Source organism: Medicago sativa, chromosome 1 (assembly GCF_051527215.1).
Source record: "Medicago sativa cultivar Bolivia chromosome 1, Bolivia_mono, whole genome shotgun sequence".
Lineage (NCBI taxonomy): Eukaryota > Viridiplantae > Streptophyta > Magnoliopsida > Fabales > Fabaceae > Medicago > Medicago sativa.
This window is the reverse complement of record NC_140749.1, coordinates 31410426-31433927: the sequence shown is the minus strand read 5'-3', so window position 1 is coordinate 31433927 and position 23502 is coordinate 31410426. Positions and strand designations below refer to the sequence as shown.

At 35.0% G+C, this 23502-nt stretch overlaps 2 protein-coding genes, 1 long non-coding RNA gene and 1 pseudogene across 3 annotated transcripts; 3 read left to right on the top strand and 1 right to left on the bottom strand.

Moving 5' to 3' along the window:
• The first annotated feature begins 909 nt into the window (after positions 1-909).
• On the top strand, positions 910-4266 carry LOC146954279 (uncharacterized). The gene is made up of 2 exons (XR_015012646.1): positions 910-1307; positions 1786-4266. It is a non-coding gene; the product is annotated as an uncharacterized LOC146954279 (long non-coding RNA).
• A 3873-nt stretch (positions 4267-8139) lies between these two features.
• Positions 8140-12223, bottom strand: LOC146954278 (putative disease resistance RPP13-like protein 1; annotated as a pseudogene).
• A 3223-nt stretch (positions 12224-15446) lies between these two features.
• On the top strand, positions 15447-16758 carry LOC146954277 (uncharacterized). The gene is made up of 3 exons (XM_085715692.1): positions 15447-15733; positions 15823-16233; positions 16412-16758. Exons 1-3 carry the CDS (start codon positions 15680-15682, stop codon positions 16544-16546), a joined length of 600 nt encoding a protein of 199 aa, XP_085571818.1. The 5' UTR covers positions 15447-15679; the 3' UTR covers positions 16547-16758.
• Positions 16759-20194: 3436 nt separating this feature from the next.
• LOC146954276 (uncharacterized) lies at positions 20195-21586 on the top strand. The gene is made up of 2 exons (XM_085744151.1): positions 20195-20714; positions 21531-21586. Exons 1-2 carry the CDS (start codon positions 20195-20197, stop codon positions 21584-21586), a joined length of 576 nt encoding a protein of 191 aa, XP_085600277.1.
• The last annotated feature ends 1916 nt before the right edge of the window (positions 21587-23502 follow it).

The window sequence follows — 23502 nt, the reverse complement described above, 5'->3', positions numbered from 1 at the left end:
CTCGGAGTCATATTGGTCCTTGACTCGGAAGAAAATCCAAATAAATTCTTCACTCTTCAATTCATTAGTCACTTCAGTCCATGACCTTAACCAAGATGTTAGCTTAGTCAAAATTGCTGGCGTCCAGGGACCAAAATGAAAGATAACTTTTATTCTTCATCATTTCCCAACCCCTCTTCTTCTTTAGTATGCAATCCTTTAAAGAATGCTTCAATCATCCAACAAAAGCTAGCTGAGAAACCTAATTTATCCAACCCCAACTCAAGGGAATCAATACACTCCAAACATTTGATTGTTTTTATGCACAGACCACACAAATAATACTTTGAAGAATAGTAAGGGGTGAAAAAGTGAAATTGAGTGAGCCTTCAGTTTATACTCAAAAACAGCTTGACATTTAAATGGAGTGATGAAAATTCTGAATGTGTTTGGAATTTTGAGGATACCAAAAGGGAACTTTATGAGTAGAGGAAAAAGGCTTGGAAGGATTTGTTAGTGAGATCAAAATAATGAGGATGAAAGAGTTTTTGGCTTTTAATTTGATGATCGGTCTTCCTCATATTGGAAGAAGTGGAAGAAAACATGCTTTGAAGTTTCTAAAAGTAGCTGAGGATTTGATAAAGAATTATGGAAGCAAAGGAACTATTACTTTTGCTGATGGTGAGAGAAACTGAAAAATAGTTTGAATTTCATGGAAACAAGAACTGTAAGTTTAAATACAAGGACTCATTCTTAGATTCTTGGTTCTCTATATAAATGAAAGTCAAAGAGAGTTTGTTTTTATTTAGAAGATTATTTTTACTCTGAAAAATTTCAAAAAAAATGTAGAATCATATGTTCACCCTAAGTATGAACTAAGTATGTAGAATGATATTACAACTATATATATATACCTGTCCATGCATGTAATATCCCTTCCATGAAAAAAAAAAAAAATTAAATTAAAATTTAAGTCCAAGGGCATGTTGGTCATTTAGGATTTGAGATATTTTTTTTAAAAGTTAAATTCTTTTTCTCTCATTCTTTCAATACCTTACCCATCTAGATTTTTCTACTTCATTCTTTCTTCTTCTCTCACGTCTCCCTCCTTTCATCAATCATTCCTAAACCTTGCCAAATTAACATGTAATTCAAGAACTAGCTTCCCTCCTTTCCTCTTCTCTTTAACCGAACCCACAACATCATTCTTGAATGTTGAATCAAGCAAGCTTCAAGAGGGTTGTGTGTAGAAATTAAGAAGTTTGAGTGAAGTTATGGCTTAGGATTTGGACTTTGGAAGCTTTAAAGAATTCAGACTTTGTTTATTGGTGAGTTCATTAGATTTTAGACCTCCAATTTGAGTAGTTGAATTTTACAATGGTGGTATTATTATGAATTATGTGCTGTTTCTAATGTATTATGTAATGGTGGGTTGAAATTAATTATGGTTGAACCATGACTAAATTTTTATGGATAGATTGTTAGAAAATTGTATTGGACTGGTTGTGAATTATGGGTCGAAAATCTTGCTGTGTAGCCTGAAAGATAATAATTGTTAGAGATTTAGATTCAACATTCAATTCCCTTCGATTTGAACATAAATTTTGTATGATTCGGACGACAAACGAACTCGGAAAGTGCGTTTGAAGTTGGATAATTCTGCTGGAAAAAGGCTTACGGGTTTTGTCATGATTTTTGCGAAATGAGCTAAATTGTGGATTTAGACTAGTTAGAAAGGTGCAGAATTGAACGCCTATGATTAATAAGAGTTTTGATCGAAGTTTGGGATGAATTCGGAACACGCAGAAGCCATAAACTGCAGTTAAGATGTTTCGGACAAAAGTGCTTACGGAGCACACCGGGAGCTTAATTAGGACTCAAGCAGTGCGGAGACTTCAGAAAATGTTAAGGTGAGTTCCTTTAGTTGAAAAACCCACCTTTGGGTAGTAAATTATACCATTAGATTGCTAATGTTTGCTTATGAATTATTAAAATACGTTGGCATAATTATAGCACAACTATTATGCATGAATGATACATTTGAAACAGAGTAAATATGAGACAATAGAATGATTATTTCTTGATTAGGCATCCTTATTAGTGTATTCTAAAATATCTTTTATGTTAATAAATATGTTGATGTTAGTATAAATGTTGAAGGGAAATTAACAACGCAATTGATGCATATATACTTATAGAAATAATTTGAAAGGAAATTTGAAATGTAACGTATGAGTAATATACTCACCGTGAATTATAGAAAATCACAGAAAAAAATGGAAATGAGGAGAAAAATTGAAATGAGAAACATGCTTATAGAAAAAGAAAGAAAGAAAGAAAGAAATGAATATGATAAAATCCGTTTGCTACAACGAGAGATAATGTAGCCTATGACGTACGGGTCATAGTAATCCGTTTGCTACAACGAGAGATAATGTAGCCTATGACGTACGGGTCATAGTAATCCGTTTGCTACAACGAGAGATAATGTAGCCTATGACGTACGGGTCATAGTAATCCGTTTGCTACAACGAGAGATAATGTAGCCTATGACGTACGGGTCATAGTAATCCGTTTGCTACAACGAGAGATAATGTAGCCTATGACGTACGGGTCATAGTAATCCGTTTGCTACAACGAGAGATAATGTAGCCTATGACGTACGGGTCATAGTAATGAATTTATATTTCCGTTCGCCACAACGAAGAGATAATGTGGTATATTTCCCGTTCGCCACAACGAAGAGATAATGTGGTATATTTCCGTTCGCCACAACGAAGAGATAATGTGGTTTATGTACAAATAATGGAAAGAGATAAATAATGAAATAATTTATATTGAGTTGTATAAATGAGAAAATAATTTATATACTTTATTGATAGTAAATTCACATCATGAGATGCGAGGATAAAGTACACGTCAGTGGTACTATTTCTGAGTTAACAGGTGAGAAGTTCTATGAATTGTTCAGAGAGTTTTTATTTATTGTAATTTTAATGTACCCGATGCCGAGTTTAACACTCATGCTAGATATCCTAGGTAATTTTCTAGTAGGGGTGTTTCAAGTTGGTATCAGAGCAGGTCGATTCAGATCGTGCCTTGGGTCGTTAGAATTCAATAAGATGTAGTGTGGCTATTGGGTTCCAGATATTTATTCCAAATGTCATATCTGGCTGAGCCTGATCAACTCAGACTAGTATATGACACTTAGAACAAATGTCTGAAAGCTGAATAGGACCTTGGAGGAATGAAGCGTACGAAGAAGGAAAGGCATGATGTGAAGTTTATAATGAATTCTGATAAGGAAGTATTTGACATCAATGGTGGCTGGTGATCTGTGAAGATGAAGATTCTTCAGGAATGGATAGAGGATGTTATCGGTAAGACGGAGTACTTGATGTCATTGAATGGTACTTCGTATGTGGAAACAAGAAAAGTAAGAGATTCAAGAATGATAAAGGGATGATTGAAACCTTAACAAGAGACGCAATATAAGGAGTATGATGTAAGGTATGAAGAAATAATTATGAATGCGGATACTCGAACGAAAATTTATTTGAAAGTATAGGGGAACTATTTGTGCTTATTCGCAGGTAAACTTTAAATTTCGAGGACGAAATTTTCTTAAGGGGGGTAGTATGTAATATCCCTTCCATGAAAAAAAAAAAAAATTAAATTAAAATTTAAGTCCAAGGGCATGTTGGTCATTTAGGATTTGAGATATTTTTTTTAAAAGTTAAATTCTTTTTCTCTCATTCTTTCAATACCTTACCCATCTAGATTTTTCTACTTCATTCTTTCTTCTTCTCTCACGTCTCCCTCCTTTCATCAATCATTCCTAAACCTTGCCAAATTAACATGTAATTCAAGAACTAGCTTCCCTCCTTTCCTCTTCTCTTTAACCGAACCCACAACATCATTCTTGAATGTTGAATCAAGCAAGCTTCAAGAGGGTTGTGTGTAGAAATTAAGAAGTTTGAGTGAAGTTATGGCTTAGGATTTGGACTTTGGAAGCTTTAAAGAATTCAGACTTTGTTTATTGGTGAGTTCATTAGATTTTAGACCTCCAATTTGAGTAGTTGAATTTTACAATGGTGGTATTATTATGAATTATGTGCTGTTTCTAATGTATTATGTAATGGTGGGTTGAAATTAATTATGGTTGAACCATGACTAAATTTTTATGGATAGATTGTTAGAAAATTGTATTGGACTGGTTGTGAATTATGGGTCGAAAATCTTGCTGTGTAGCCTGAAAGATAATAATTGTTAGAGATTTAGATTCAACATTCAATTCCCTTCGATTTGAACATAAATTTTGTATGATTCGGACGACAAACGAACTCGGAAAGTGCGTTTGAAGTTGGATAATTCTGCTGGAAAAAGGCTTACGGGTTTTGTCATGATTTTTGCGAAATGAGCTAAATTGTGGATTTAGACTAGTTAGAAAGGTGCAGAATTGAACGCCTATGATTAATAAGAGTTTTGATCGAAGTTTGGGATGAATTCGGAACACGCAGAAGCCATAAACTGCAGTTAAGATGTTTCGGACAAAAGTGCTTACGGAGCACACCGGGAGCTTAATTAGGACTCAAGCAGTGCGGAGACTTCAGAAAATGTTAAGGTGAGTTCCTTTAGTTGAAAAACCCACCTTTGGGTAGTAAATTATACCATTAGATTGCTAATGTTTGCTTATGAATTATTAAAATACGTTGGCATAATTATAGCACAACTATTATGCATGAATGATACATTTGAAACAGAGTAAATATGAGACAATAGAATGATTATTTCTTGATTAGGCATCCTTATTAGTGTATTCTAAAATATCTTTTATGTTAATAAATATGTTGATGTTAGTATAAATGTTGAAGGGAAATTAACAACGCAATTGATGCATATATACTTATAGAAATAATTTGAAAGGAAATTTGAAATGTAACGTATGAGTAATATACTCACCGTGAATTATAGAAAATCACAGAAAAAAATGGAAATGAGGAGAAAAATTGAAATGAGAAACATGCTTATAGAAAAAGAAAGAAAGAAAGGAAGAAATGAATATGATAAAATCCGTTTGCTACAACGAGAGATAATGTAGCCTATGACGTACGGGTCATAGTAATCCGTTTGCTACAACGAGAGATAATGTAGCCTATGACGTACGGGTCATAGTAATCCGTTTGCTACAACGAGAGATAATGTAGCCTATGACGTACGGGTCATAGTAATCCGTTTGCTACAACGAGAGATAATGTAGCCTATGACGTACGGGTCATAGTAATCCGTTTGCTACAACGAGAGATAATGTAGCCTATGACGTACGGGTCATAGTAATCCGTTTGCTACAACGAGAGATAATGTAGCCTATGACGTACGGGTCATAGTAATCCGTTTGCTACAACGAGAGATAATGTAGCCTATGACGTACGGGTCATAGTAATGAATTTATATTTCCGTTCGCCACAACGAAGAGATAATGTGGTATATTTCCCGTTCGCCACAACGAAGAGATAATGTGGTATATTTCCGTTCGCCACAACGAAGAGATAATGTGGTTTATGTACAAATAATGGAAAGAGATAAATAATGAAATAATTTATATTGAGTTGTATAAATGAGAAAATAATTTATATACTTTATTGATAGTAAATTCACATCATGAGATGCGAGGATAAAGTACACGTCAGTGGTACTATTTCTGAGTTAACAGGTGAGAAGTTCTATGAATTGTTCAGAGAGTTTTTATTTATTGTAATTTTAATGTACCCGATGCCGAGTTTAACACTCATGCTAGATATCCTAGGTAATTTTCTAGTAGGGGTGTTTCAATGCACATCTTTTGGCAAACCAGTGGCCAATACAGCCTTGACAAAAATGTCAGCAAGGTACTCTATCTCTAAGATAATAGCCGGCTTCTCTTCATTAAAATAAATATCATTATCGTCAAGTGCAATGAATGCACAACCCTGCGATAGGAGTGCAATGAATGCACAACCCTGCGAATTCCGGAAGGTGTGCAACTTGGCAACCTCTTTTGGACTTATTAAACCGTAGGCTTAATAATTGGGGAAACAAGTTTATTAGTCTTGGTGGAAGAATTGTGCTTCTAAACTCCGTTTTGAATTCTATTCAGATCTACTACTTGTCCTATTTGAAGATGCCTTTGACGGTGTGGAAGAAGATTGTGAGAATCCAAAGGGGGTTCCTTTGGGGAGGAGTGGGGGGCGGAAGGAAGCTTAATTGGGTGAGATGGAGCTTGGTTTGCAAACCAAAAACGGAGGGGGGGTTGGGGGTGAGGGATGTAAGGGCTGTGAATTTGAGTTTGTTGGCGAAGTGGAGATGGAGGTTACTAAGTGAAGAGAATTCACTGTGGAAGGATGTTTTGGTTGAAAAGTATGGTAGGTTGGCTCGTGGTCTTTTGGTGGATAAGGGGTATGTTTGGTCGAGGAATGTGTCTAGATGGTGGAGGGAGTTGGTTGGGTTGGATGCTTTGAATTGGTTTAGCTCGGAGATCACTAGAAGGGTAGGGAATGGCGCAAACACGAGCTTTTGAGAGGTGCGTTGGAGGGGGGACAGAGCCTTCTGGGTTAAATACCCGCGTCTCTTCTCCTTATCAAACCAAAAGGAGGCGAAGGTGGGAGATTTATGGGATGGTTCCACGTCGGAAGGAGGGTGAGGTTTTTTCTTGGAGACGTCTGCTTTTTGTTTCGGAGAATGACATGCTATTGGCATTGAAGGAAGAGTTGGCTGGGTTAACGGGTCGTCAAGATGCGGACGTTTGGAGGTGGAGGTTGGAAGAGGATGGAAGGTTCACGGTGAAATCTACGTACAAGAAGTTGGAGGGTTTGATGTTGGAGGAGGGTTCTATTCCGCTGAAGCGCGGCCGGGTGTTCGCTCGGATTTGGAGGAGTGCGGCTCCGTCCAAAGTGGTGGCGTTTGCGTGGAAACTGCTCCATAATAGGATTCCGTCGAAAGCAAATCTAGCTCATAGACAAGTTCTCCCTCCGGAGGCCTCCCTTTTATGTGTGATGTGTGATGAGGTGGTCGAGTCGGTCAATCACTTATTCTTGCATTGTACAGCCGCGATGAAGGTATGGGATAAGGTAATGTGTTGGCTTGGCTTTATGTTCCTGACTCCGCCAAATCTGTTTGTTATGTGGGATTGTTGGGATGGAGCTTTTAGTAATAAAAAGATCTGTAAGGGAGTGGGTATGATATGGCATGCGGTGGTGTGGAGCATTTGGAGAACAAGGAATGACAGAATTTTTAATAATTTGACGCGCGATGTGGAGGAGGTTGTGGAGGAGATTAAGGTTATGTCGTGGAGATGGGGGTTAAGTCGGTTGGAAACGACGGTTTGCTTGTTCTATGAGTGGCAATGGAATCCTATTGAGTGTTTGAGGCGGTAGTGTTTTGCTGGACTGCTGTGTTTTGAGGTTGAAGCTGTGGTATTCGGCGCTTGCGGGACTGTTTTTGGTGCTGCTGTCAGTGTTGTATATGACAGCATCAGTTTTCTAGTTTTCATTGCAGCAGGTTCGGCTGCTGTTTTTTGCTGTTAGCAGCCCAGTGTTGGTTGGATTTGTTTCTGGGTGTTTGTTTCGGGTTTTCCTGGTATGTCGGTGCCCTTTGTATTATTCTTGCTCGCGAGTTTGTTGTGCTTCTTGTACACTCTCGACGTGAATAAAATTTGCTTATTCTAAAAACACCAAGTTCTGATTTATTTGTTTTCATAAACAGGTAGAAACCTCTATGCCCTCATAATTATATTAGCAAAGATAAAGATGATACTTTTTACATGCATCACAGTACATATTAATCATAGGAGGAGAAACTAAACAAGGGAATATTGGTTAAAATTGAGACATATACAGAGATTGAGAAATGGAACAGGCCTCCAATTAGACATTAATGACAGCAAACTCAAAATCAAAGAGATCGGAAAGTTTGTTGGCCTTCATGAGCAATTCAATTCAGCTGCAACCAACAAACACATACAATTGAAGAACTCTGCTGAAAGGTGGCAAGTAGAAAAAGAAGAATAAATATCCTTATTGGCACAATCAGAGATGACAAAGAATAGTTCTATGTTTAAAACATGAGTTTGTGTTTTAATATATGTTCATGTTAAGTCAAAACAATTAGATAAACACAAAAATGTTGAAATGCAAAAACGATATTTACTATAATAATAGATTAGAGAAGAACATAAACCACGTTACAAAAGTTTGATATAATCAATGAATTACAACAACTCATTAAAATATATATGAAGTCATATAGACAAAAAGAGCACCTAACGTATTTTGAGTCAATTGATATCTCTCCTTTTCATCTGTTCGTCATCAGTAAGACATTTACTGGACTTGATTGCAGATCGGGAATGTGAATTTGGCTTCTCACAACAACAGGATTGGGCAGAAGCAGGCATGAAACAGAATATCATTCTATAATTAAAAAAGAGTGTTAGTGCATTTTGATGTTTAGTATTAAAATTAACAGTATTAGCTGATGATGACATAATGAGAAAGAAACAAAAAATAGGTGTTTCAGTGACTCACCATATAGGAAACTCATGTGATCAAATTATCATCGATAATTATGGAGGGAATGTGAGCAATCTTACGCCAATCTTTCCCTTGCTTCCTCCGCAAACTTGCTTTGAGCATTGGGCAGCGAGTCATATTTAGTACCAAAAGAGAGGAAGGCAAACCTCTTTCTGGTAACGACTTCAGTTTGGAAGCATTAACAATCTCAAGGTTTTGGAGAGAAGTGAGATGTTGAAGCCACTTCTCATCAATGCTTGTATTATTAAGACCACATATGCATAGTGTAACAAGCGATGCAGGTAGCAGTGGCACCATCAGCGTGTTCACCGTATTATTTCCATTAATTCGCAACACTGAAAGACAGGTGAGATGTTCCCAAGTATTCCGCAAAATAGCTCCAACAGGACCAACAGTCAGTTCCCGCAAACTGATAGGCAAATCATCTGTGACAAAAGATTGAAGATTTGGTAGATCATCAATTTCCATTTCTTGAAGGTTAGTTAGACTAATCATTGATTCTGGAAGTGAAGGGAGCTTCTGACACTTCCACACCGCAAAATAAATGAGGTTTGGAGTGTGCAATCCACCTGGGGGAAATGAATCTAGTTCATTACAATCCCATATTTTGATGCTTCTAAGAAATGAGAGACTATTTTGCAACCCATCTTCTGCAATTAATATTGATTTCAGATTTTTACAACCCTCAATAAACAGACTCTTGAGGACAGGGAGAGCACCCAAGGTAAATGATATCATTGAATTACAGCTATAAGATATTCTCAATTCCTCGAGCAATGTGTAACTGTGAAGATAGTCATGAAGAAGGAATTCCAAATTCTCACAATTACTAATTTTGAGAAATTTAAAGGATTTTGGTAAACCATCTGTTGGGAAAGACTTCAGAAATGGAAAGTCATCTATGGTCAACTGTAGAAGAGAATAGAGAGGGAGCATCAGTTGGCGGATTACATGAGAGAATGGAATTATAGTTATGAAATTGCTATTATCATCTGCATGTCTTGACTCAAGTTTAGTTAAGGAAGGAAGTTTGTCAGGTATGTCTCCTCTCAGTTTCGGGCACTTGCTTAGTAACAAACTTTTTAGACTAGGAAAATTTGTAGTTGTACCTCCAATCATGTTCCACTCCTCCCATTCTGGCATATCCTCAAAGTGTAGAGTTTCCAAGGAGGGAAATGGTTGAAATGAAGGAGAGCTATCACTTCCGTAGAACTCTGTACCAACACTCTTTATTGAAAGCATCGAATCAATAATGAGTTCTTTCAAATTACCCAATTTTCCAAGGGATGGAAGCCATATACACTTATCACAATTCGAGATCCTTAAATACACCATGTTGCCAAATAAAAAATCACCCAACCAATTTGGGATGCTAAATCCACCATAGCCTTTGATGATGAGACTTTTCAAATTTGTTGAAGGTCTCAAATTTTCAAGCACAACCCTTTGAACTTGTGAATCTGAAAAAGTACTACCACAATCCCATTCTAAAGCTAACTTGTCTATTCGTTCTTTCATCTTCAAATTGGCTTGAAAAGATTCAGAGGGGTCAGTAACATTTTGTAGTTGTGAGATGGAAAGTTTTCCATGTAGGTGGGGAAATTTTCCTAGCTCGGCAAAGTTCAATCCACCATTATGTTTACTGACAACAAAGTTAGACAAAGTGTGGATATTTTCTAATTTGGCCATTTGTTTTGGCATCTCCCTCAATGCAGTGTCACTGATGTCAAGGCAGCATAGATTGACCAATTTTCCTATGTGCTCCGGCAATTCAATGAGCCTTGTACAACCTGCCAATAACAAGAACTGCAGATTGTAAAGCTTGCATGTTTCAGAAGGCAACCTTTCAATCTTAGTGTGAGAAAGATTTAAGTACCGCAGGAAAAACAATTTTCCAATAGAATTCGGAACCTTTACTCTTGTAGTTTGACAAAGACAACGCACGTAATTGTTTCATTGTTGGCAGCAAGTCATGTACTACCTTGTTTGATAACAAACACAGAGGCCGTTGTTTTTGTAATGGAAATGCTAGAAAGGTACGTAGACCTTTTACTCCATACAATTTATCAAATTTATTAAATGAGTCATATAGCCCTCTATTGTATGATAAATTATCTATCCTTCCATGTAAGTTTTGTTCGTCCAACCAGGTAGCCAAATCATGGAGGAGGCTATGCATTTCAAAGTTTGCTTCCTCATTGCCAATAGATCGTCGATGTATCAACGATCTTGACACTAGTTCATCAAAGTATTCTTCTCCGACTTTTTCCTGATCTGCAGACGATTCTACCAACCCTTCTGCAATCCACAATTGAACTACCGCATTTTTTTCTAAGATGGATTTCTTTGGAAAAATTGAACAATATTCAAAGCACCGTTTTAAAGGAGCCAGAAGATTACGGTAGCTCAATTGTAAAGCAGGTAGAATATCATAATGTACCAATTCCCAAATGTTATGTATTAGGACATTATTCAAGTAATCCGGCTGGGACACTTTGATGCAAAGAAAATCTGCAAGTGCTACTGCAGCTAATGGTAATCCATCACATTTTATTGCCATTTTCCTACCTACTTCTTCTAGATCGGATCGTTGCTGGTTGTTGCATGTTCTAAATGCATGTCTGGCAACTAAAGACCAACCATTTTCGCTTTCTAGAGGTCTCAAATAGTGGACATGAAAAAAGGTTTGCATGGATTTTGGAACTCTTTCATCTCGTGTTGTGATAATGATCATGCTTCCCGTTTTCATAGCATTTAAGATATCCATAAGTAATGTCCAATTGACAGATCTTGCATCCAAAACATCATCTAATACTAACAAAATTTGGATAAACGGTATTCAAGTTATCACTATTGACTGTTTGAGAAGTAACAGATTCAAGAATGGTTTCCAAAACCCTGAAATCATCAATAATGTTTTGAGCAAACCCTGAAATCATCATGATGTTTTGAGATAAACCTTTTTAACTCAAATTTCTCCATAACTTCGGGATCATTGTAAAGTAGTTTGGCAAGGGCTGTTTTACCAATCCCTCCCATACCCACAATGGAAATAACTCTTATTTGACTATCATCAAAATCACTAAACAACAAAAGATTTTTAAGTTTGTTCATATCATTCTCTCTTCCACAAATACAGGATTCATCATCTAAATTAGAACTTGTAGGAGTTTCAAGCCAAACACTGCTGGAATTCGAAACACGTACACATCCTGAACTCAAGCCTTTTAGTTCTTTAATTAAATTAATGACCATCCTATTTAAGCGTTCAAAATGAGAAGAAAAATTATTCAGAACCTGAGAAGTTGGTGTAAGTGTTTCATTCTCTGCATCCACTTTGAAACGCAATGCCTCAGTGTTGATTTCGTCAAACAATATGTCAACATGAAAGACAGCATCACTCAGCATATTCAACCATACATTGACACTAACAGCGTCATCATTAAGTACAACTTCAAAACTGAGCAGTTCTGTCTTGAGATTTTCCAAGAGTGAAACATCAAGCTTCGTCCTCCTGTAGTTGTCCACGAACTCACTAGAAACAATCTTGTTTAACATGACTTTCACGCAAGTTGAGAGGAGTGTTTCTAACACAATACCTTCCATTACTTGCTTTTTTTGTTTGTAATAATAAGAAGAAGAAGAGCTTAAGAAATCACAACAAATGCAAATGTGAGAGAGAGAACTCTGCTCCCCTTTTGGTTTTAGTAAAGTCTCCGTTTCCCTGATCAAGTTGTTATTTATTTATTGTGAAAAAGACAGACGCGTAGTGTAGGTAGGTGGGCTATCACTGCTCCTTGAACAATGTTAAAATATAAACAAATATTTTGATGCTCCCTTCGAACTCATCTCGTTTTAGGCCCTGTTTAGCAAGGCCAAGAAACTAGCTTATAGTTTAAAGCAGATAACTTATAAGTTCGTCTGACAAAAAAAATCTCGTTTAGTAACAATCTTTTGGTAGAACGATACAACTATACATGTCCATGCACATCTTTTGTCAAACCAGTGGCCAATAGTGCAGCCTTTACAAAAATGTCAGCAAGATACTCCATCTCTAAGATAATAGCCGCTTCTCTTCATTCAAATAAATATCATATCCTTATGGTCAAGTGCAATGAATGCACAACCCTGCGATCGGAGCAGATAAATAAAGAACAAAAATTGAAATTGAGTTGAAAAAAGTCAAGTTAATACTATCTTACATATTCTGAAGCAATAATGCAGGAATTCTAAAACATCATTTGAAGAACATTAGATGCAACTTCAATAAAGAGATATCATCTATCATGATAGTGACATTTTTTTTATTGTCTTGAGGCATTGCCTTGATCACGCTAACATATTCTCATTGCCTTGATAATATCAAAATATTTATGATAATAGAAATATTTTAATTTGGAAGAAATAAATAAGGGAAATGCTAACTTGTGCCCTCAAGACACAAGTTAATGATTCAAATATAGAAATAATTTATTGAAATGTGTGCATTGCATTTAATTTTTAACTTTTTAATCAATTAAATGCACAAAATTTTAGAAAATCTTTCTTCTTTTGTGTTTCTTAACATGTGCCCTAAGGGCACAAGTTAACACTACCCAATAAATAATTATAAAATTATTGTAAAAAAAAAAATAGCTTATTTTTTACTTGTTCCGGGAAGCCTACAAAGCAAGACCCATTAAGTCAAAGCCCAAGACAAACTAAGAAGAACAAAGAGTGATTGAGCACACGAAGTCTTGTGCGCATCACCGCACTGGAGCACGCCCTGACACCATCTCAACCGTTCAAATCATCACCAACGGTATCCTAAGATGACGCTGCATCTCATGGAGACCGTTAAGCGTCTGTGTCTATACATGGGTGACTCAGCGTCACCCTCTAGATACACTTCAGTTTTCACCACTTTTGCACATAACCACCTCCTTCAGATACTGACTTGAATGTTGGAGTGTTAACGTGTCTGCATGCACATTTCTCCTCCACCATGAAGACTCAACCTCTGCCACACCATAGCACCGTGGACAATCATTCAGATTCATCGATCGTCACCGGAATGATCATTACTCACTCTAGTTGTTGACATAACTAGGGTTAGTGTAACTAGAGTTGGTGAAGGTAGTTGTAATTGGTTAAATGTTAGTTAGAGAATCATAGTTGGTTACACAAGTATAGTTAGGGTAATTGAGGTCTATAAATGAGACCATCTGTGTACTCATTAATCAATCTTTTTCAATACAATTCAATATGAATTCTAGGGGTTATCCTTATGTTTCTTCCTATCAATCATACTTCTCTTATGAAGCTATAATCCCCATTTCTTTGATCCTATTATTTATGTTACTTGTCCATTTTGTATAGACCGGACGTCGACTAGGTCGGCAACCCCAAACAACTATCATCCTATACCACTTACTCATAATAATATATATTATTAAAAAAATATATATATGTACAAGAGGGGAGGTCAAACCAGACGGGGTGGTTAAAATTTTTGTCTTTGATAATTAGAGTTTTACTAAACCTATCTAACCAAAAATCTAGATAGAGGGTGTGGGTTACAAGCATCTTACAAATCTTGACGACCGCGCCTAAAAACACCTTATAAATCTAAGGCTTTTCTTCTTCAAAGTAAAATCCACCTAAACTAGGGCTCTTAAGAACCTAAATCAACTTTTAGAAAAATCAATTGAGGCGCACCGCATAAAGGAGGCTACAATTTTTTTAACTATAAAAAGGGGGAGATTAGTCACTTTAATCCCTGAATAGGAAAGAAGTTGTCATTTTAGTCCCTAAATGCAGATAAATTGCAAAATAGTCCTTGAATGTAGACTCTGTTAGTCAATTTAATCCCTGAATGCAAACTCCGTTAGTCATTTTAGTCCCTGAATGCAAACTCCGTTAGTCACTTTAGTCTCTGAAATTGACTAACAGAGTCTATCTTCAAGGACTGTTTTGCAATTTCTCTCCATTCAGGGACTAAAATGACTAATATTTTCCCATTCATGGACTAAAGTGACTAATTCCCCATAAAAAGGCTACATGAAGTCAACAATCTCAATAATGAATCTTCCCTAAGATATGCAATATATTTTTTTTTCAATTTTTTTAATCATTAATATGTACTACAACCATTCAACAAATTCAACTCGAACTTTGGTGGATGGTAAAAATGTGGTTGTGATAGGAGATTCTACTAAAAGTGGTCGGTTTAGTCCATGAATGCAAACTCTGTTAATCACTTTAGTCCCTAAAATTGACTAACAGAGTCTATCTTCAAGGACTGTTTTGCAATTTCTCTCCATTCAGGGACTAAATGACTAATCTTTTTCCATTCAGGGACTAAAGTGACTAATTCCCCATAAAAAGGCTACATGAAGTCAACAATCTCAATAATGAATCTTCCCCTAAGATATGCAATATATTTTTTTTCAATTTTTTTAATCATTAATATGTACTACAACCATTAAAGAAATTCAACTCAAACTTTGGTGGATGGTAAAAATGTGGTTGTGATAGGAGATTCTACTAAAAGTGGTCTGTCAGATTCTCTGACCAAAACTAGTAATATGAATACTTCACACTAATGACATGATTATAAAACAAAATAATTTATATAATTCATTGATTTTTCTCATTAAACCAATAATAGAATTGTAAGCGTAAACATCTATATATTTTGTGGTGTGTAAATTGTAACAATATTGCTTTCTTCTAATATTTGGATAAACGACTGAATACATGAAGGTATTATTACATTCCAAGCAAACCAATAAAAAAAATTTCAAGATTATTAGTATATCAAACTAATAATATGTCACATATTTTTAGCCATGGCCATTAATTAGCTATGGTGATTAAGAATAAGTAATACATGGATGTGAGTGATTCACTCTTTGTTAGAGGATTACATGTATTCTCTCATACAAAAGTCCATTTCATAAGCAGAAAAATACGCCCACCACTGATTAAACTATACGGATCCTATCTTTGTGCAATGTTTCACATTTTAATGCAAACCAAAACACAATATATACATTGTGAACAAGTTCAATAAACATAACACAAACTTGTAATATCTATTTCTTCCTTGTAATTCTATAACCTTTTCATTTCCACTAATCATCAACATCATCATGTCAAGTGCTCAGCAAAACTTCAACCAAGGCCAATCCCATGGCCAGACTCCGGTGAAAGCACAAAATTATTAAATTATATTTTTGTGAATGTGTACCAAACATATATATCATGTTAACTTTTTTATTTTTATTTTGGCTAGGCTAAGGCTGACGAATGGATTCAATCCACAAAGGATTCAGCCATTGCAGCTGTAGAGAGGGCTCATGCAGCTTCTACTGACAGGGCTCATGAAGCTGCTGACGTAACAGGGCAGAATGCCTCTGCAGCCTCAGCCAGGGTTCATTCAGCTGCTAACACCACTGGGCAGACTGCGAAGGATTCGGCCTCTGCAGCCTCAGACAGGGCTCATTCAGCTGCTAACACAACTGGGCAGACTGCAAAGGATTCGGCCTCTGCAGCCTCAGATAGGGCTCATTCAGCTGCTAACCCAACTGGGCAGACTGCAAGGGATTCAGCCTTTGCAGCTACCGACAGGGCTCATGCTGCTGCTAACACAACAGGCCAAGAGGCTGAAAGAAACAAGGAGGAAGCTGCTGGTTTTCTCCAACAGGTTGCTAGCTAATAAATATAATAAGAAGATAAAAAATATTGATCACGAAATTTACGACACTCACACAAAGTACACTAATCGCTTGCGCTAGATCCTGATGGGTCGTATAATATGAAATTAGTCCTTAAATTTTGAATTTAAAATATGTCGTTGTTAAAAGTATATCTTCTTATTGCAGACTGGAGAGCAAATGAAGAACATGGCTCAAGGTGCCGTTGAGAGTGTGAAGCACACCCTTGGCATGGACAATAGCAGCAACACCAACACCGCCAACACCAACACCGCCAGCGCCAACACCGCCAACAAGCAGTAAACTAGGACATCTTGATTCATTTGTGAATGTTGTCTTGCTCTACCTCCATTCAAATGGAAGGATAATAATGTATTCATTTATTTTTCTTTTTAGATAGTATAGCTTTTTCCTAGTTGTAAGGGATTAGCATACTACTACTTATGTCATGATTATTGTGCTTTTTGGTAATAAAGAAAGCCATATCATTTATAATAAAACATATATTCTCTCTATTTTTCTATCTTGCTTTAAAGCTTAATACATAATTGTTATTGCTTGACCTATAGATAAATTTTTCAACAAGCATCTAATCAAATTAAATCTTATATATCACAATTAATCATTGTTTTTATCATTTTCATTCTTATAGTTTCATTTAACTGTTCTCAACTCAAACCATATTTTATAAGCTTCATTTACAATCTCCAACTAAAAAGTGACACCTTCAGAAATCGAGTTATGTCACACTCTAATATATCCTTCAATGGAACATTGGTAATTCATACGAAGACTTCACCGAATACTAGCAACCCAATGTATAATACCGATGGGAGCCTTGTAAAGTATTGTAACGCCCTACCATCATCATACTTATAATACTAGGATAGGCCATCACCAAAACAATGTTCATTAGTAAATAAACATGAAAATAAAAAAATATTAACTACTGAGTGGCTTTGAAACTCTTCCGTCTAGGCCTAAATCGATATTGGATGGCGGGCTCTGAAACTCCTCCGTCTAGGCCTCAATCGATATTGGATGGCGGACGTTGTTTCTATGACAATATCTTGCATATAGAGGTTGTTCTACCCATTCCGTGCCAATTGTCACCGCATTCAAAACCATATTTCTAACCCTTATGCATGTCTCCAAACTCCAAAGCATCAATGGTATCAATTGCTGATCACCCTCTATCACTACATTAAAGGGCAATTTTGAAGGCCTGTGATCAATTAGGGGACCTTAACAGCAATTTTCTGCAGAGTTTAGAATGTGAGGTTGGAGGATTAGTGGGCCTTTCGTCTCTGTAAAGTGTACTATCAAAGCCTTTTGTCTATGCGAGTTTAGGATAATTGCTTTTAAGTACCTGGAAATTGTTCATCTTGCTGAAAATAGCCGGTTTGGGAGTTATGACCCGATATTTTATACATAAAAATAGTTGATACGACTTGATTATGAACGAATTTGAAATGCTTAAAGAGCAATTGTACGAGTTTAGAATGTGAGGTTTGAGGAATAGTGGGCCTTCCCTCTACGTTTGAGGAATAGTTGTCCTTTAATTGAAAGTGTATGATTACAACGATTAATTTAATCTATTACACAACATATTCTTTACTTTAATTATGATCAAGACTTTAAGATAATGCTTGTATATATATTCCTTGTTTGTTTCACCTGTGTGAAAGCACATTCTTACAATTAACATGTTTTTATACCATATTTGACAATTTAGGCATCTTAGCACTAGAGGTTACTAGTCTTCTAAAAAGAGTTCCTAGTCCATGGATGTTGTCTTTAAGCAGATTGATCTTGCCATCCAAAATGAGTTAGAGGCACAACTTGATGTCCACTTGCCTTTCATTACTCTATTTTTTTTTCTTTTTTGCTGGAAGTAATTCTATTGAAGGTGTGTTTGACAGCAAATGTGGATACCTCTCCAATATGAGATCCAAACATTGGTTCATCACATTGTGGAGTCTATCTCAACAACTTTGTTGGTTTTATGCCTCGCTAAAATAATTAGCTTTATGCATAATACAAATTTTTTTATATAAAAAAAAAAAATCTTATGGTGATGGGATAGTGCTCGATTCCAGAGTATGGGAGACCTTAGAGTTCAAAGAACACTTACTAAATAATTTACATTTAGCTCAATCCAATGACATTGGTAAGCCTCGAACCTGGAATATTCGAATCAAAGATATTTCTTTTCTATATTTTTTTCTTCTATAAACAAAGTGACAAATACCACTTAAAACTCATATATATACAACGACGAAGTTTCGTTTTCGAACACCGTAAAAGTTTTCAAACTAGATATGTCAACATTTGTCAAAAAAAAAAAATACGTCAACGTTGGTAGTTAAGATATGTCTTTTCTACAACTTTATTACAATAGTTTTTATTAACAAAAACATAATACAATCTTTTTGCGAAAAAATAATCTCTACAATAAAATTTGATTGGTCAAATGTGTTAATAAGAAATTCTCACACCTCTTAATTTCCTGCAGATTACAAAAGTTTCCACCACCTTTCTTCTCCTCCCCCTCACTCAATCTCTCCACTTCTAGTTTCTAGTATGAAATGTCTTCAATTTTGTTACATTTTTTCTCCACACTCCACGAGGCCCCAATTTTCTCACACTTTTCCGCCTCATTAATATTTTCATGAAAAAAAATTCAGTTTATCTCTTTGGAAGTGTTGAATAAAACAGATGAATAAGAAAGATGCAAGTTTTCTCAATTAGTTGTTCCTTGAAACCGAGTCTCAGATAATCGGATTCTTGATGAGAAAGAAGAGGAACGACCTCCTCTGTTTGATATCAACCTTGTTGTAATTCTAGCTGGCTTCACTTTTGAAGGCTACACTTCTCGGGTAACATTTAAGTTTGATAATAAACATTAGGTCTGTTTGATAATAAACATTAAAAGTGTTGAACCTCTTTCCCTTGTGCTTCTATTTTATGTGTTAATGTTTAAGGTCCGTTTAATGCGAGAGTTTTGGAGGGGTGGGGAGGGAAGGGGAGAGATTATTTTTAATTTCACGTGTTTGGTTCAATTTTTAAAAAGAGTGGGGAGGGAAGAGGAGGGGAGCAAAATCGCTTAAAGATCTATTTTTTGTTTCCCCTAAAATCAGAACTTTTCGGATTGGAATGGAGGAGATCTCTTTAAAATTTTATTACATTATCAAAATTATCTTTTGATGAATTTAAAATCTCAATATTATCCTTGTAACAATTTTTATTATTATTAAGTTATATTATCGTTGTAACAATTTTTATTATTATTAGGTTGTATTATCGTTGTAACAATTTTATTATTATGTTATCTATCACTCTTATTTGTTACTAGTAAAAACAACATTTTTGTATATTTAATTAAATTTAAGGGTAAAATAATAATTTAATTTTTAAATTCCTCTTCTCCCATCAAACAAATTTATAATTAAAATATCTCTCGTCTCCTCCCCTCCCCTCTTTTGAACCAAACATAATAGATTAACAGTTTATCTCTTTTAATAATTAAAAAATAACTTTTCATAATTGTTGTATGTGTTTTTAAGAGTTAATTGTCATATTTTTTTTAAGAGTTAATTGTTGTGCATTTTTTTGGTAAACCAAAAATATCGCACAACTGCAGAGCAATCCATTTAATGAGTTGATCCATCTCAACAAATATTTTTTCACATTTAATGAGTTGATCCATTTAATGAGTTGATCCATCTCGCACTTTTGAAGCTGCGAAGCAGAGGTGTTAACTGCCCTTCAGAGTGTGTTAGGTGTGTAGACCCCCATGAAGATAGTTACCACATTCTTTTTCACTGCCCTATAGCAATTGAAATTTGGCAAACAGCTAATATGTGGCATTTGATTTCTCCGTCCCTGAGTCATTTTGATAACGCACCTGATATTATCTTCAACTTATTGCAAAAACTGTCTGCAGCTCACATGGAGTTCATTGCTACTATTATGTGGAGTATTTGGAAGGCTAGGAATCTCAAATTATGGCAACAAGTATCAGATTCGACTGTTACAATTCTGGAAAGAGCAAGGCACCTTTTAGAAGGATGGCGAAATGCCAATCGTAGGCAGGCACCTATAAGGCAAGACAACTCATCGTCCATTCCGAGATATCCCAACAATAGGGATGCAACCTTTAGGTGGACGAAACCAACAAGCGGAAGGTACAAGTGCAATGTCGATGCCTCCTTTCCAATCAATACAAACAAAGTTGGAATTGGAATGTGCATTAGAGATTCAGACGGAAATCATATCCGTTCTAAAACTATGTGGTTCAGTCCAGCTTGTTCTATCGATGTTGGGGAGGCCCTAGGTTTGTTTCATGCAATTCGGTGGATACATGAACTTCAACTTACAAATGTTGATTTCGAAGTGGATTCTAAAAGAGTCGCTGATTACTTCAACAATGGCCGAGGAGATGTCACCGAGTTTGGGTCCATCATGGAAAGTAGTATCTACTTTTTCAACAATTTTTTAACAAACTCTCATGTCGAGTTTATTAGGAGGCAAGCAAATGAGGTTGCTCATACTTTAGCTAAGGCAGCCACATTTAATACTAGCTTCCAGATATTTGATGATATTCCAACATGTATTACTGATCTGATTTTAAATGAAATGATATAATTTATTTTCTCTCAAAAAAAAAAAAATGTATAGTCATAAAACGAGTTTTGGACAAAATGGTTAAACGGTCTTAGTCTCTACGACTTGTGTCATCCTAATTGTTGTGCTTTTGTCTAAGAAAATTGTTATTTCAAGTGAAACGTTATCTCGCAAATACACGAGTGTGTATTCCACACAACCTCTTTTGTTGACTTCCTCCTTTTCCAATTGACTTACCGTAAATTGTGGAAAATTCCAAGTTTTCATTGGTTCCTTTTTAATTCGCTATACTCTCATGATGGTTTTGTTCACTTTATATAGCAATGTTGTTTGTCCAATGGATATGATACAAATGGAATAAATATTATTACATAAGTGGTTGAATTAATTATACACCAACAATCAATCTAAGTACTCCATCTCTTCTCTCATTCTCAAACTCTAGCCGTCACCCCTCCGAGTTGTTTTTTCTTATATCTTAATTGAATAAGTGATTTCACGTATTTTTTGTTTTTTTTCGTTTTTTTTTTTGTGATTTCGTCGTCTCTGAACGACTCCGTTTGTTTTGATTTTTCGTCTTTGTGCGGTGTGTTTTTGATTTCCCGTCTTAGTGCGGTGTTTATTTGATTCAGGTTGAAAGATTAGCTTTGAGCAAGTGCAGATCCGATCAATGACAATGGCTTTGGCGTTGTCAACATTGCAGATCCGGAGACATGAGTATTCCAGAGACTTGAATATAGTCATATTAGTCATATTTGTAGGCATAGATATTTTGTCGTTTTATGCTATTAACATGGATGTTGTGAGTTTGTTCACAAATTCATCCTTTTTGTTTTAGCGAATTTGGATTTGTATTGTATCGATGTACTCTATCAATTTAAATGAATGAATATCGTTTACTTTTGTAAAAAAAAAAAAAAAAAAAGTGGTTGAATTAAGGTTAATAAATTTCATTTAAATCAAATCAATTGAAAGTAACTCAGTGCAATCTTTGAATGAAACCAGTCTTTATCTAACACTAATTCTTTCTTCAGTTACAATAATATATAGACCAAGTATATAGGGGTGGGCATGGTTCGGTTAACCATTTTAACCGAACCGAACCAAAGTGTTGAAATGGTTCGGAAAAACTGAACCGAACCGTTTAAAGTTTGAAAGTATCCGAACTGAACCTAAGTTATGGTTCGGTTAACCATTTTCTTACCTATTAACCAAACTGATCCGAACCAAAACAAATATTTTTTATCCAATGAATAAAATCACTTTTATTAAAAAAAATAACAAATTAGAATTATTTATGTAAAACAGCTTATTAGGATCTCCTTTTTCAAAATAACTTATTCAAAACAACTTATTTATGCAAAACGGCTTATTAGGATCTCTTTTTTCAAAACAACTTATTTATGCAAAACGGCATATTAGGGTATCTTTTTTCAAAATAACTTATTCAAAACAGCTTATTTATGTAAAACAGCTTATTAAGATCTCTTTTTTCAAAATAACTTATTCAAAACAGCTTATTTACGTAAACCAACTAATTAGGATCTCCTTTTTCAAAATAACTTACTCAAAAGAGCTTATTTATGCAAAACGGCATATTATAATCTCTTTTTTCAAAACAACTTATTCGAAACAACTTATTTATGCAAAACAGCTTATTAGTATCTCTTTTTTCAAAATAACTTATTCAAAACGGCTTATTTATGCAAAAAAAAAAGCTTATCAAAAAAGCTTATTTACGTAAAACAACTTATTAGGATCTCCTTTTTCAAAACAAATTTTTCAAAACAACTTATTTATGCAAAACAGCTTATTAGGATCTCTTTTTTCAAAACAAATTATTCAAAACAGCTTATTCATGCAAAACAACTTATTAGGATCCCTTTTTTCAAAATAACTTATTCAAAACAGCTTATTTATGCAAAACGACTTATTACGATCTCTTTTTTCAAAAAAATACTTATTCAAAACAGCTTATTTATGCAAAAAGACTTATTAGGATCTCTTTTTTCAAAAAAAAAACTTATTCAAAACAGCTTATTTATGCAAAAACAACTTATTAGGATATACTTTTTCAAAACAACTTAATCTAAACAGCTTATTTATGCAAAACAAATTATTAGGATCTATTTTTTAAAAAAAAAAAACTTATTCAAAACAGCTTATTTATGCAAAAATAGCTTATTAGGATATACTTTTTCAAAACAACTTATTCTAAACAGCTTATTTATGCAAAACAGCTTATTAGGATTTTATGAATAAGTTGTTTTGAAAAAGGAGATCGTAATAAGCTGTTTTGCATAAATAAGCTGTTTTGAATAAGTTATTTTGAAAAAAGTGATCCTAATAAGCTATTTTGCATATATAAGCTGTTTTGAATAAGTTATTTTGAAAAAAATGATCCTAATAAGCTGTTTTGCATAAATAAGCTGTTTTGAATAAGTTATTTTGAAAAAAGTGATCCTAATAAGCTGTTTTACGTAAATAAGCTGTTTTGAATAAGTTATTTTGAAAAAAGAGATCGTAATAAGTCGTTTTACATAAATAAGCTTTTTTGAATAAGTTATTTTGAAAAAAGAGATCGTAATAAGTCGTTTTGCATAAATAAGCTGTTTTGAATAAGTTATTTTGAA

Excerpts from the sequence above, each read along its gene's own strand:
- LOC146954277 (XM_085715692.1), top strand. The coding sequence starts at position 15,680 with ATGTCAAGTGCTCAGCAAAACTTCAACCAAGGCCAATCCCATGGCCAG. Across the intron at positions 15,734-15,822 it reads AATCCCATGGCCAGACTCCG|GCTAAGGCTGACGAATGGAT; the intron begins GTGAAAGCACAA and ends TATTTTGGCTAG. Across the intron at positions 16,234-16,411 it reads CTGCTGGTTTTCTCCAACAG|ACTGGAGAGCAAATGAAGAA; the intron begins GTTGCTAGCTAA and ends TTCTTATTGCAG.
- LOC146954276 (XM_085744151.1), top strand. The coding sequence starts at position 20,195 with ATGGAGTTCATTGCTACTATTATGTGGAGTATTTGGAAGGCTAGGAAT. Across the intron at positions 20,715-21,530 it reads GTTTGGGTCCATCATGGAAA|ATCCGATCAATGACAATGGC; the intron begins GTAGTATCTACT and ends GAGCAAGTGCAG.